Source organism: Sus scrofa, chromosome 15 (genome assembly GCF_000003025.6).
Source record: "Sus scrofa isolate TJ Tabasco breed Duroc chromosome 15, Sscrofa11.1, whole genome shotgun sequence".
NCBI lineage: Eukaryota > Metazoa > Chordata > Mammalia > Artiodactyla > Suidae > Sus > Sus scrofa.
Genome location: NC_010457.5, coordinates 60281901 through 60296235, shown reverse-complemented (window position 1 = coordinate 60296235; position 14335 = coordinate 60281901). Strand labels below are relative to the sequence as shown.

The 14335-nt window shown below is 40.7% G+C and overlaps 1 protein-coding gene across 1 annotated transcript in view; it reads right to left on the bottom strand.

Moving 5' to 3' along the window:
- Positions 1-14335, bottom strand: part of FMNL2 (formin like 2) — a 330367-nt gene that overhangs the window by 88431 nt on the left and 227601 nt on the right. Inside the window, 2 exon segments of the mRNA XM_005671848.3 lie at positions 8243-8395; positions 11422-11505. Of these exon segments, the coding sequence (XP_005671905.2) occupies positions 8243-8395; positions 11422-11505 (237 nt within the window).

Below are 14335 nucleotides of genomic sequence, written 5' to 3'. Positions count from 1 at the left end.
TCTGAATGGAATAAATGAATCGGCAGGGACCAAACCTTCGTATGAATTAGTCTAAATGTTCTGATTTTCAATGATATTCCTTTTGCCAAAGGCATTTGCTCTGGAGTGCCTAATTAATCAGGATATACCCTTAGGCGAAAAGTGTCCAAGTTTCCTTGAAACCATTCAACTCCTATGACCTTTCAATAGAAATATTTCTATGTTCATCCCAACTGGGACCCCTTCAATTTTTATTAAGCCTTTAATAAGTCATTGTCAATGAGCTAAAATGACAACTCCACAGCTGGCCTTCAAAACAGTACATAAACTGACTCTAACAAGCTACTTCCAGCCAGACTCATCTCTTCACTGTTTTCTAAACAAACCAGGTAATCTCACCACCAACCCACTGCTCATTCCACTCTCCCCCACGCCTAACCACTCCTCCCAGCCTTCCTTGGGGTTGTTTCACATGTAGACAAAGTCTCATGACTCTTCCTTAGGTTTGCTTGTTCCTAGCCTCTAAGGTTCCATATCACTAGTTGTGGCTATACACATGGGATACACAACATGTGACAGTATATATGTGCATGAACACACATGTGCACACACACTTATTTCTCAATCAAATTGTACATAGGGAGTTCCCTCGGTGGCTCAGCGGTTAACGAACCCAACTAGGATCCATGAGGACTCAGTTTCGATCCCTGGCCTCGGTCAGTGGGTTAAGGATCCAGCATTGCCATGAGCTACGGTTTACGTCACAGACGAGGCTCAGATCTCGCGCTGCTGTGGCTGTAGCTCCAATTAGACCTCTAGCCTGGGAACTTTCATATGTCACTAGTATGGCCCTAAAAAGAAAACAACAACAACAACAACAACTGTATATAAAGACACTGTGACCCAGTGGAAAAAAGTCAGAAGACTTTCATTTCAACTCCTGGCTCTGTTACTTACTATGATAACTGTGAATAATTTCTCAGAGCCTCAGCCTCCTCATCTATAAAATGTGGCTAATAACTCTTGAACACTTCCCAAATATTTCAGGAAGATATCATGATGTAAGTATGAAAAAGCCCTTTATCCGTCACAAATCATATCCAAATATATTATTCAATACATCGTTCTGTATCCTTAGCACTTGGTGAAGCACCCTCCACATAGTAAGTATGCAATCTTGCCAATGAAGGTACTAGACCATAGCTATGGGAAATTGCTTCAGTATTTTCCTCAATCCTATAGTTAAAACTTGCTGACTACTCACTGTAGTGCCAGGTTCTTTATAGGAATTGTTAATTAATTATTTTATATATATACATATATACATATACATACATATATATGTGTGTGTGTGTCTTTTGAGGGCTGCACCCATGGCATATGGAGGTTCCTAGTCTAGGGGTTTAATCAGAGTTGTAGCCCCCAGCCTAGGCCAGAGCCACAGCAACACCAGATCCAAGCCAAGTCTGCGACCTACACCACAGCTCATGGCAACATAGGATCCTTGACCCACTGAGCGAGGCCAGGGATCGAACACACAACCTCATGGTTCCTAGTCAGATTCGTTGCCTCTGCGCCATGACAGGAGCTCCAAAGGAATTGTTAATTTAATCTCACAACAGGTGAGGCAGGTCCTAGATGCGATCTGAGAATCTGTGAGACAGATCCCCAGTCAAGCACGGCCAAGTGACTTGTTTTTCCATTTCCACATAGCCTCTTTCAGTCAGTTTTCTATTGGAGGAAAGACCCAATAAAGATATGGAATAAGTGAGGTCAGTCTCTCTCACAGTGAAAAATACCTGACAAATCTCCTGGTTCAGTGGACCCACAAGCTGGAATTAAAACTGTCACCTGTTCGTTAGCAAGGTCATTACAATAAATTCTGAGCTGAGGATCTGGATGTACATTCTTAACCCAAGTACATTTTTTCTCTTTTACGACACCACATAAGAAAGAAATGAAAAAATCTGAAACACAACAACCTAACACCTTCATTTGTTTCTGCTTACAAATGTGCTGAAAAGGAAAAGTGAGAATTTGTAGTTACAGATTATTTTTGGAAAGTCTAGAGATTTAGAAAAGTTGTAAGATGTTATAGATGGTCATTGCATTTTCTGCAGCCTTGGTTCTTCAGATCAACAGTCTAGCAGGTTAAGGAATGTCTTCAACAGTTCTCCTCCCTCAGAATTCAAACTCAGGGGTTGCCTACAATGATTGCCACATCATTCATCATTCTTTTTTTCTGCCACTCTTTCATAGTATCTTCTCTCCTTTTAAATTGTTAATGAAAATTGTAATCAGCATCTGCCATTTCATCTAGTGAACAAAGAAAATTCAAGTCTTGAGAATAACTTTTTTAAGCTACTAAGTGATTAAGGATCTGGTATTATCACTGTTATAACTTGAGTCATTGCTGTGGCTTGGATTCAATCCCTAGCCCAGGAACTTAAGCATGTTGTGGGTATGGCCAAAAAAAAAAATTTTTTTTTTTCCTTCATCGTTTTTCCCCTTGGCAGCTAGGGCCAATTCTTCAAGATCTTTCCATAGGGAAAATTTAGAACAAAGTTAAAGGGAAGGAATACATGTAGAATAAAATATAGACTACAGTTCTCACTCATGAAAACTATACAAGATCTGAGTTGATTTTGTAGTTTGAAGGGAGAAAAAGAAAGGGGAAATAATGAACATTTCCGAAATTATATTCCTAATTTATAGAAGCTGGAGAATGAACAAAATAGAGATGCATCTCCTTGTTGGGACTCAAGATAAAAGTGCTTTAGCTTTCAATTATAGAATTCAAAGACATTTTTAATGTGACACTATAATGGTTTACGAGGTTAGGTGATCTTCTTCCCTCAACAATTAAAATTCAAGGTAAGGAGTTCCTATTGTGGCTCAGCACGTTAAGAACTAATATAGTCTCCATGAGCATGTGGGTTCAATCCCTGGCATTGCTCAGTGAGTTAAAGACACGGCATTGCCATGGCCGTGGCGTAGGCTTGCAGCTGTAGCTCTGATTCAACTCCCAGCCCAGGAACTTCCATATGCCATATGTGTGGCCATTTTTAAAAAAAGAAAAAATCAAGGTGAAATTAATACTGCAGAAATAAAAACTTATAAAAGCTTGAAAGATCTCAAATCTTTTAAGATACCACTTACTTTATAAGCAAACTGGTATAGAGTCGGTGTTCCCATATCTTTAAATAGGATCACTATTACAAAGAGATCAGGAAAACTACTATAAACAGGAGTGTCTATTTCAGCGAAGGCCAATGAAGCACATGGGCCGTTAGCCCATACCAGGAAATAGGTCTGCAGGAAGGTGCTAACTGCTTAGAGAATGAAGTCTTGGAGCTGGGCCGCTAGTACCTCCCAACAAAGAGTTGGACTAAATGATATCTGAGATGCCGTCCAGATTCCAGATTTTCAGTTTCTACTAATGATTCTATTCTCCCTCAAATGAACCGGACACAAAACTTCCTCTCTTTTTTTTTTAAGCACTTTGAGCACCCAGTCAATTTGAGAATGTCCTCATACCTGGCCTGTGCTCTGTGTTCTAAGTTTTGAGCACCTCATGTGGTAGGCCTCAGCAATCTTTTCCTCCAATCAACATCCAGGACACTCACCACACCCCATATACCTGAAGAGATGTACCACCTCACATGACTTCCCATTCTACTGCCTACCAGATAAAAGTCGAATTCTGAAGTTGAAGGGTTTTTGTTTTTTTTTTCTTTTTATGGCCTCACCTGCGGCATATGGAAGTTTCCAGGCTAGGGGTTGAATCAGAGCTGCAGCTGCTGGCCTACACCACAGCTCACGGCAATGCCAGATCCCCTAACCACAACATCCTTAAAATTTTTAAACTTTTAAGTGGTTTTCCTGCATCTGAATTAATGCAACCTTTGTCCTCAAAAATCTACTGTGCACAGATATGTGTATATAGTATCATTTAATTTAGCTAGACCTGTAGCCGCATTAATAGAAATCTATCTTAACTGAAGGCACGCCAGACCCTAAGCTTATTCTCATAAGGCACATTTTAGGATTCTACCACATAGATGAACATTTTCATTTCTGGCCAACCTCACAAATTTATGATAAAACAGAATCTAATAGTTGATATAAGTCCAGGTGAATGTCGTGTCATAAAATGTTTAATCATCTTTTTTTTTTTTGGTCTTTTTAGGGCCACACCCACAGCATATGGAAGTTCCCGGGCTAGGGGTTGAATTGGAGCTACAGCTGCCAGCCTAAGCCACAGCCACAGCCACGTTGGATCTGAGCCACATTTGCGACCTACACCACAGCTCACGGCAAGACCAGATCCATAACCCACTGAGTGAGGTCAGGGATCAAACCCTCATCTTCATAGATACTAATTGGGTTCATTACTGCTAAGCCATGATGCAAACTCCTAATCATCTATTTTAAATAATGAAAAAATAAAGTCTAAATACAAAGAGGAGAGTGTGCATCATTAGAATTTTCTTTAAAAACAGAGCATTTTCCTTTTCTTTAATCAAGCTCCATTTATAAAGTATTTTACATTTCTTGAACTTTTGTTTCTTCCTTTAAGTTTACTTTTACCGGAGTTCCCATCGTGGCGCAGTGGTTAACAAATCCAACTAGGAACCATGAGGTTGTGGGTTTGATCCCTGGCCTTGCTCAGTGGGTTAACGATCCAGTGTTGCTGTGAGCTGTGGTGTAGGTTGCAGATGCAGCTCGGATCCTGCGTTGCTGTGGCTCTGGCGTTGGCTGGCAGCTACAGCTCCGATTTGGGAACCTCCATATGCCGCTGGAGCAGCCCAAGAAATGGCAAAAAGACCCAAAAAAAAAAAAAAAAAAAAGTTTACTTTTACCAAGTGATATAGGATATGATGACTGAATCTACATTATTAAGGAGGATAGAGATGAGGAAACTAAAATCTATATTTGGATACAGAAGACCAATACTAAGCAAACAAAGCTACCCAAATAATTTGTCTCTACAGAACATGACCTAGTATCCTTTTTTCCTTAAAATAAAACAAAAAACCCAAACCCTATACTATTAATAAAAATGTAGTGTATCTTAAAGGTTCAAATTCTTAAAATGAAGAATCATAGTATGATAACAGTGTATCAAAGTTTAAAAGGCACTGAGCTTTATCCCAGTATGGAGTGCCAGTACGAGGCCATGGGATTTTCATATTATAACATGGAGAACAGTTCCCGTGCTCTGCCACCTCGCACTACAGGCTCTACCGGGTGTCATTTTTACCCATGACTTAATCGATTTTCCGGTTTGAAGCCTCATCATCAGTGTGTAAACTGAAGCTGCTCCAGAGGCCACTGGGAAAGAAGCAGCTCTAGTGAGTGGCATTTGACCTGAAGATACTCAGGCAGAGAAACCAATCTAGTGGAGATGTAAGAGGCGAATGGAACTGGAGGAAGAGGAGACAGGAGGACCAGAGAGGACAAGGCAGAGGAGGAGGAGACGATCAGAAATGAGGTGGCAGAATGAAAAAGGCAGCCAACGAAAAGATAAAAATTGAAGGAAGTGCAGGAAGCAGAGAAAGAAAAGGGAAGCGAGGGAGGAGGAGGAGGAGAAAACAACGTGAACAATCTTTGGGTTTACGAAAAGCAGCATGCACCCTATGCCTGTACTTCTGAGTGCTGCTTTTAGAAGTCAGAAAGTCAGAGGTACTATCAAATGACCAAATACAGAATTCGAATAGATGCACACACAGCTGGATTATCATTGATACACACTGTTTAAAATCAAAAACAAGGCGTTCCCATCATGGCTCAGCAGAAATGAATCTGACTGGGACCCATAAGGACACAGGTCCAATCCCTGGCCTCGCTCGATGGGTTAAAGATCTGGCGTTGGCATGAGCTGTGGTGTAGGTCAAAGATGCGGCTCCAATCCTGCGTTGCTGTAGTGTAGGCCAGCAGCCACAGCTCCCATTTGACCCCTAGCCTGGGAACCTCCACATGCTGTGAATGTAGCCCTAAAAAAACAATACATACATACATACAAACAATCAAAAACAAAAACCCAAGCTTCAGGGCCAACAAGTGGCATGAAAGTTACTGTTATTCTGGTTTTCCTGAGGTGCTAAAGCCCATGAAAGAGTCAAAGGAAGTACCCATGTTCCATTCCTGAACTTGAAACTGTTTAAACACACAGAAGAATGTGATGCTGGTTTCTTAGTTGTTCATCTTCGAGCACACCTGCCAACCAGAAATGTCACACAGTTCCTGAGTTTCTCTAAATATTTCCATCACGTCTCTTTCTATACTTTGGGTCTTTCCCCCCCCCCCTTTTTTTTTCTCCCAATTTAAAATGAATTCTAGTGGGATCTACCTTAAATCAACTATGAGGCAAATCAGGCTGATCACTAATGTCACTGTACAATGGTGTCCAGGGTTCAGGATCACAACTGTCTTGGGACCTGGGGTGTTTCTTCTGTTGTCCTGACTCTTCTACTCTACCAGAGACAATGTACTCTCAATGAACAGTCTTCAACAGTTTGAACAGAGACATAATTCATTATTAATCAGCAAAAAGGAGTCTTGTTAAGGTGGTAGCTGGCCAACACAATACTTTCCAGGTAAGAAATGATGGAAAAGTTAGAACATACTTTGTCAATTAAATTCCTTACACATAATTACAGCTACACTAATGTTAAGAATTTCCATTCAAGTTACAAGGTGATTAGGGAATTCTTCAGTATAATTGGCCTTCCTTCAACTTCCCAATCAGCCCACATATTCCTCTGTCCCTGTGTAAAGTCGATGCAGACTAGTAGGTTATACGACCCTTGCCCTATTGCAAATACCACGAGATGAACTGAAACGTTGTTCTTCATTATTACTGAATCATTGGAAAGCCACTAATATTTCTGGCATTTCCAATCAAGGAAAATCTGAATGGTTGATAGGAAGACTTTAACTTTCCACAACCAAAAAATTCCAATCGTCAAAGGGACAAGAGGTAATAAAAAAGCTAACAGGAGTTCCCTTTGTGGCTCAGTGCTTAACAAATCCGACTAGGATCCACGAGAATGTGGGTTCGATCTCTGGCTTTGCTCAGTGGGTCAAGGATCTGGTGTTGCTGCAGCTGTTGTGGAGGCCGGCAGCTGCAGCTCTGATTCAGCCTCTAGCCTGGGAACCTCCATATGCCATGAGTGCAGCCCTAAAAAGCAGAGAGCAAATGCAAAAGGTCTGAAAGCCACACACTCACTGATTTGACACACAGACTCTACTACAGTGATCCAATACCCAGAGGGCTCTTAAACACTCTCAGGAACAATGAAAACTTGCCAGATCAAGCCTGAAATAAGTGAGAGAAAACTGCCAAGGTACAAAGAGCAAGCAACATTTGGAAATGAGGGGCTTACTAATAAACATTTTTATTAAACACTTGGAACACAGAATCCTTTAGAAACTTGCTTTAGGTGATAACTCTTATCTTGGCAGGCAGGAGTTTTGATTTACCCACCCACACATATTGACTCTAAGTACAGTGTCTAGCAAATGATAAAAGCTCAAAAATATTTTTCAGTCAATGGTTGTAGGTACGAGTCAATGAACAACCTTGGGGCATAATTATTACCCCCATTAGTAATACAGGTGGTCATCCCCCATCTTCCCTTAGCACAGCGGTATTTCAGCCAGGAAAGACTGGAGAGGAATCCTTAGGAGGAAATAGAAGGTTGACAACTGAGAGCACACCTGACCAAAGCAACATTTGATGCTTAAAGGCATCTCATTAATAGAAATGATCACTACAGAATCCTGAGCCTATGACCAAGAACACACCCCACAGAACACACACCTGAGCTACCACCGGAGGAAAGGAGGAGGGGAATAGGGTTTGAAGAGCAAAGTTCTTGATATTCTCAGACCTCAATGTGCTGCCTCTACCCAAGAATCAGAGCCTAAATGAGGATGTCAGTATCTCCCTACTTTCAGAAACTTATCTGCTGATGGAGACTATTTACTCTGTTGGATTGTTTGGCAGCAACATTTTCTTTCTGGCTGAAACGAAGGCACGGTATTTGCAGTAAGCTATTTAAAGCCCTTGAGTATTGCTCAAGGGATGGTCCCATGAACTCCCAAAGAAACTTGCACTTGGAATCCTTGACAACAATGCAACTGCTCTGGGGCAAGGTAAGCGCAATACAAGACCCATGATGCCCCAGAGAAGCAAAGGACCCCCGCTGTCCTGGCACAGCCAACCATGCCTGCCCCTCTCTGAAATCAAGGCACTCACCGCAGTGCAGAGTGTCTTCCAGAGCGGGACGCACTGCTGCCCACGGGGGAAGGCAGGTTACTTCCTCTGTGCAGATCCTCAATGGACCGACTCCAGGGCTTTGATTTGTCCACCGAGCTCTCCACCGTGCTTTCCACGCTTTCAAAGTCAAAACTAAAACAAGAGAGAAACACCACTCGAGACTTAACAATTCACATTCATACAGATACACAGACGTGCATAACTTGCTCTTTCCTAGTACACACATGCACCTTAATATGGGGAGTTTTTGCAAACAAAGAAAACTGAAAAGGAAATATAGCAAATTTTCACAGACCGAGTGTTAGCTTTGAAAATACAGAATGACAAACAGGGATGGGTTACTTGCCAACTTACCGATTACTAACAAGCTATGGTGGGGGGGTGGAGATCTTAGAGCTGTCTTCGTTTTGCTTTACCAAGTCAGTATGTTAGGCTCATACTAATTTATTCCTAACCCATCAATTTTCACCGAGCATTTTCTCCTAGTGTGTTGGCAAGTGTACTTTTCCAACCATATGTGATACATTACTTGCAAAGTTATGAATTTGCTTTGATTTTGGAATCTCTTCCCAATGCGGTGCTCTTTAAAGTAGGACTGTTGTTTCTCTGACATTTTTTGAGGTTATTACTCATGTTAACCATGTTAGAATAAATGGCAAGTTAAATTGCTCATTCTTGTATAATTTTAGGAACAAATTTTTAAACAGACAGGCCTTTGTGTTCTATGCATTCTTCCCCTTCCAAAGCCAGTAGCTCTGCATTATTCAAAAAATATTCTATCAACTCTCTCTACCCAGAGTTCCACCAAGCAACACCTGATCAGATAGAGAATAAACAGAATGCAGCTATAATTAATATCATCTGGAAGATTTTGGAGGCTATCATGGAAGAAACATCAACAATACATACTGGCAATAATAACTATGACTTTTTATATGAGTATGTCGGCCAAAATAAAGCATTTGGTTAGAACAACCATCTGTGAACGAGGTGATGCTTTCCACCTATTAAATACTAATCCAGATGACAGAGACTGAGGTAGAAAGTCACTGAATGGGTCTAACAATTTTGTCAAGCCTTAGGAAGCAGAAAAGAGGTAGAACTGAGGAATCAAACAGATTCTAAGAACGAAAAATTGAAGCCCTCGCTTGATGCTGGAAAAGGTAAGGCTAGGGGGAGTCCTAAATCTCTCATGTCATTACCACTCTTGCCAAGTCTCCCTGCAGCCCCCTTGTGTTCCTTACACCCCTCTCAGCTCAACCCCAGCTCTCACTGAGCAGAAAAAGGAAACATGCCCCTTGGGAAGCTTCTGTGTTAAGGATGGCGCGTGGGTCTGTTGTTTCCTATTATATGGGCTAGAAAGGTGTCACATGCCAAAATAGTCAAGACGGTTTTTTTCAGCCCATTTAGTTTCAAGAAGAACATAAATTATGCACCTATATATAACTTTTCAACCAATTAAGGCAAAACAAAAGCAAAACAAATCATCAAAGAATGTAAAGCTAATGGGGAAAAAAACAAGAAAGGTAGACAATTAGGAACCCAAACCTCTGATTTCCAATTTTTGTTTTCTTTGCTCTTAGCCTGAGGACTGGAAGAACTCCCTCACAGACATACTATCTTTTCCTGTTGGTCTAATGGGAAGGTGCACGTGGGAAAGCTGATTCACATGCTCTATTGCGACTGAGGTAAAGGTTTGATTACAGCAAACCTATTACAGACCACGTGCAACTCTTTTCCATTATTCCTGGAGCTTCTTGGCTGTCTCTTAATTCCCTACTAAATATTCCTACGGATTGTAAAATACGCAGCAGGATAATACTACTATTCTGTCTTGTCGTATAACATGAAGTGTAAGGGGGATAAGCAGGTTTTGATGTGATGGAGGGAGAATAAGGAACGACCTTTGGAAGCGTATGCTATAAAAACTAGAATTATTTATTTCAGAGGACAATTTCTCAGGAAGATAAGAACGTATCTGTTGGTTTTTCTTACTCTGTTCCATCTAATATACAAGAGTTATCAAAACAGAAACTCATTAAACCAGTTTCAGTTAACCCTTTAGTTTCCACACCTATGAGGTAGGAATAATCATAGCTTTCTCTTCACAAATTCTCAAGAAAGTGATAAGGATTTTAAGATAATATCGGGTTAGATCTCAGGACTTTCTTAAAGTGGGGCAACATAAAAAAACAAGTCACTGCTTTGAAAAGAAGAGTGGAGAAGGAAAAAAAAAAAAAAAACACCACCTGGGCCAAAAAATGTCCTCCTGTCAAATTAAAAACACAGTATTCTTTCCTCAGTCTGTGCGTGGGAGAGTGTATCTGTGAACACTGGAATAGGTTTTGATTAGTGGAGGAAATGTGGAGAAGAGAATGTTTCATTCAAATATACACTTTTCATTCCTATTGTAAATCTTTCCAGAAGCCTAGCAAATGAGAATATTTTACGTTCAAAAGCAAGGTGAAATAAATGAATTATTTTCTTGCTCTGTCCCATTTCTCCCCCTTCCCCTTATGGAGGGGAAATCAAAACAGTACCAGTACATAAAGTAAAAAGGGAAAGCCTCTTGCTCACCCTACTTCCTCCACTCCCACTATGTTTGGTATCTGTTTCTGCCACAGCAACACAGACTCTCAGCCATGTCTGTGACGTACACCACAGCTCATAGCAGCCAAGTACTTAACCCACTGAGCAAGGCCAGGGATCGAACCCACATCCTCATGGATACTAGTTAGATGTATTATGACTGAGCCACAATGGGAACTCCAAGTTGTTGTTGTTGTTTTAAATAAAAAGGGAATCACTCTTTTGTACTTGCTTTTATCCACTCAACAATATATCATATATCTCTTCCAGTAATTGCTAGATTATTCTACCATATGGGTATACGTAACCTGAGCACTAGAAAGCAATTCTTTTTGAAATAAGGACTTTTCTAAGGGTGACTTTACTCCCCTGTTTCATTTTTGCCCTTAAAAGCATTCTAGTAACAATTATGTGATTTGCCTTTAGTTACTCAAATAGAAACAAACCTCCTTAAACCTTACCACATCTGCTTCACGTTTCTCCCTCAGTGTGGTATCCAATTTTACCACCAAGCTGCATCTTCTGTGACCACATAAAATTTAAAAAGAAACAGGCCAAGTTTTACTTACGTTACTGCATACTGTGCAAATGATAGATATTCCACTAGGACATCAAGACCTTTGTTTTCTTCATTCAGAAACTCTCTGACCCATCTGTTAAAAAAAAAAAAAATTATTGGCAAAGTTCACCACATGCTCTACCATGAAAAGGACACAGTGAAAACTTGTTTGTCCACCAGAAACATTCATTGCCTGAAAAGAAACTATGGAGAAGGGCCTAGACTGTATCCCAGGAGGTGGGAGCTTTGAGCTACAGCAACCAAGAAAACCACAGCATTTCAATGTGTGCGACTAGTGGGCAAAAGGCATATGTACATGTGTGCCTTCCGTGTATCTTACTGCTTAGGAGACTCAACCTATAATATAGGAACTTGCTAAAAAAGGAACTTGCTAAATGTACTTTTTCCACCATCAGTGATCCATACCCTGCTTGTTTAAGGAGCCAAGTCTGCACGGGGAATCAGGCAGACAAGGGACATGACGACATAACCACCGAAATCCAGGCCTGATTCCAAATCCACATTCAACCCCTTGGCACACTAAGCTGGAGAAAACATTCCACTAGCCAATGAGAGACCAGTGTTTATGGGCTTCTGGAAATTCAATAGGGGTAATGATTTGCTTAATTTTTTCCATGAATGTTAAAACCTTTGCAAAAATTCGCAGGCACCGCGCACCATTATCCAAGCTGAGACGTGACTTTTAAAAATTCATTTTAAGATCATCCACCGGACATTTGGATGGTGAATCTGAATACAGATCACTGAGCAGTTTGACACAATTTTATTTGTTCTTCACAACAACTCCTAGATGAAGCAGAGTGATCAAATAGAATGAACCTTTGGGTACTGAGTATCAGCACCTGTTAACAGAGTTCCTCCAGGACACCCACCTTCAAAAACATGTGACACCCCGTTAAGCCTTCCCCTATGTTTGAAGCTCCAACTAGTGATGAGTAAAACGTTATACTATCACAGAAATGAATCTTGGAGTGCATCTGCCAACAGCATTCCACAGTGGTTGCCTTCCTCCGTGAACACCGAGCCAACAAGGTCCACCAGCTATGGATGGACGATGGCTACTATGGAAACCAGTTCTGAGACCTATTGGAACAGTGGGACAATTCTACTGTCTTTACCGTCCATTGACTTTTTGCCCTAAAGGGGAAAAAAAAAAAAATCAGATCTCCTATCAGGACTCAGAATGCCTCGTCTTCATCTATTGTTTATAGGGGGACTTTTCTGTTTGTTTTATCCTCAAGCTCAGCCTTTCGAGTCTTAACTGCATAATGCGTAGTTTCAGAAGACGGTAAAGTGGAAAAAGTAGACCGCTTGCCTCATATTTCCCCCCAAGTGCCTCAGGCAGGCTATCACAAATATATGTACTTAACAGAGCCACGTGTAAGCATATAATATTTAATCTAAAAGTGTCCTAGAGTGGAAACACTGGCAAAGAAAACACTACCTGTTGGGTCTTACAAAGTGGCTTTGTTATGGAATTTCCCAGAACGACAGGGGCTGGCGACTAGTAGAAGCTGAAGTTTCATTTCAAAACAACCACATACATGATCTCACAGCATCTGCTTCTAGATACTTATTTTCATTTGATTTATTTTCAATTACTCCCAATGTGGTTAGATCTCAGGAGACCCTGGATGTTTTTAAGCGCTGATCATTAAAAGCTTAAAAATAGGGGTTTTTGTTTTGTTTTGTTTTTTTACAACTGGTAGGAGACTAGGAAAAGGCTGAAACTTAACTATCAAATCAGACAACCAGCCATGCTCTTGAAATTCAAGCCCTTTAGCCTCTATGAGGCCTCTTGCCTCTAACTGCATGATTCAACTGGCCCCGAGTAATGGGTGCACAGCAGGAATCCCCAGAGCTGGGCATGGGGGTCTTTTTAATATGAAAATTAACCGAAGGGCCCAGATTTTTGAGAGCAATCTTGATTTCACATATTCTATGTCAGTCCCATAAGACCACTCTAACTTAGGAGCAGAAAAAAGCAGCCACTATAGCTTCTTCTGGTTGAATTTTGAGACACTGCCTCTAAAAAGTAGTGATAGAAGTTTCCAACTGTGGCTTAGCGGGTTAAGGATCCAACTCCTAAGAAGATATATAGATGGCCAAGAAGCACATGAAAAAAATGCTCAACATCACTGATTATTAAAGAAATGCAAATCAAAACTACTATGAGGTACCACCTCACACCAGTCAGAATGGCCATCATTAATAAGTTCACAAATAACAAATGCTGGAAAGGGTGTGGAGAAAAGGGAACCCTCCTGCACTGTTGGTGAGAATGTTAATTGGTACAACCACTATGGAAAACAGTATGGAGGTACCTCAGAAAACTATACATAGAACTACCATATGACCCAGCAATCCCACTCTTGGGCATATACCTGGACAAAACTTTCCTTGAAAAAGACACATGTACCCGCAGGTTCATTGCAGCACCATTCACAATTGCCAATACATGGAAACAATCTTAATATCCATTGACAAATGAATGGATTAAGAAGATGTGGTATATATACACAATGGAATACTACTCAGCCATAAAAAAGAACAAAACACCATTTGCAGCAGCATGGATGGAACTAGAGACTCTCATTCTGAGTGAAGTAAGTCAGAAAGAGAAAGACAAATACCATATGATTTCACCTATATCTGGAATATAATATAGGGCACAAATAAACCTTTCCACAGAGAAGAAAATCATGGACTTGGAGAACAGACTTGTGGTGGCCGAGGGGGAGGGAGTGGGATGGACTGGGAATTTGGGGTTAAAAGATGCAAACTATTGACTTTGGAATGTGAGAAAAAAGAAATGTATACACATATGTGTGACTGAGTCACCTTGTAGCATAAAACTGACACAACACTGTAAATCAGCTATAATGGAAAAAATAAAAATCATT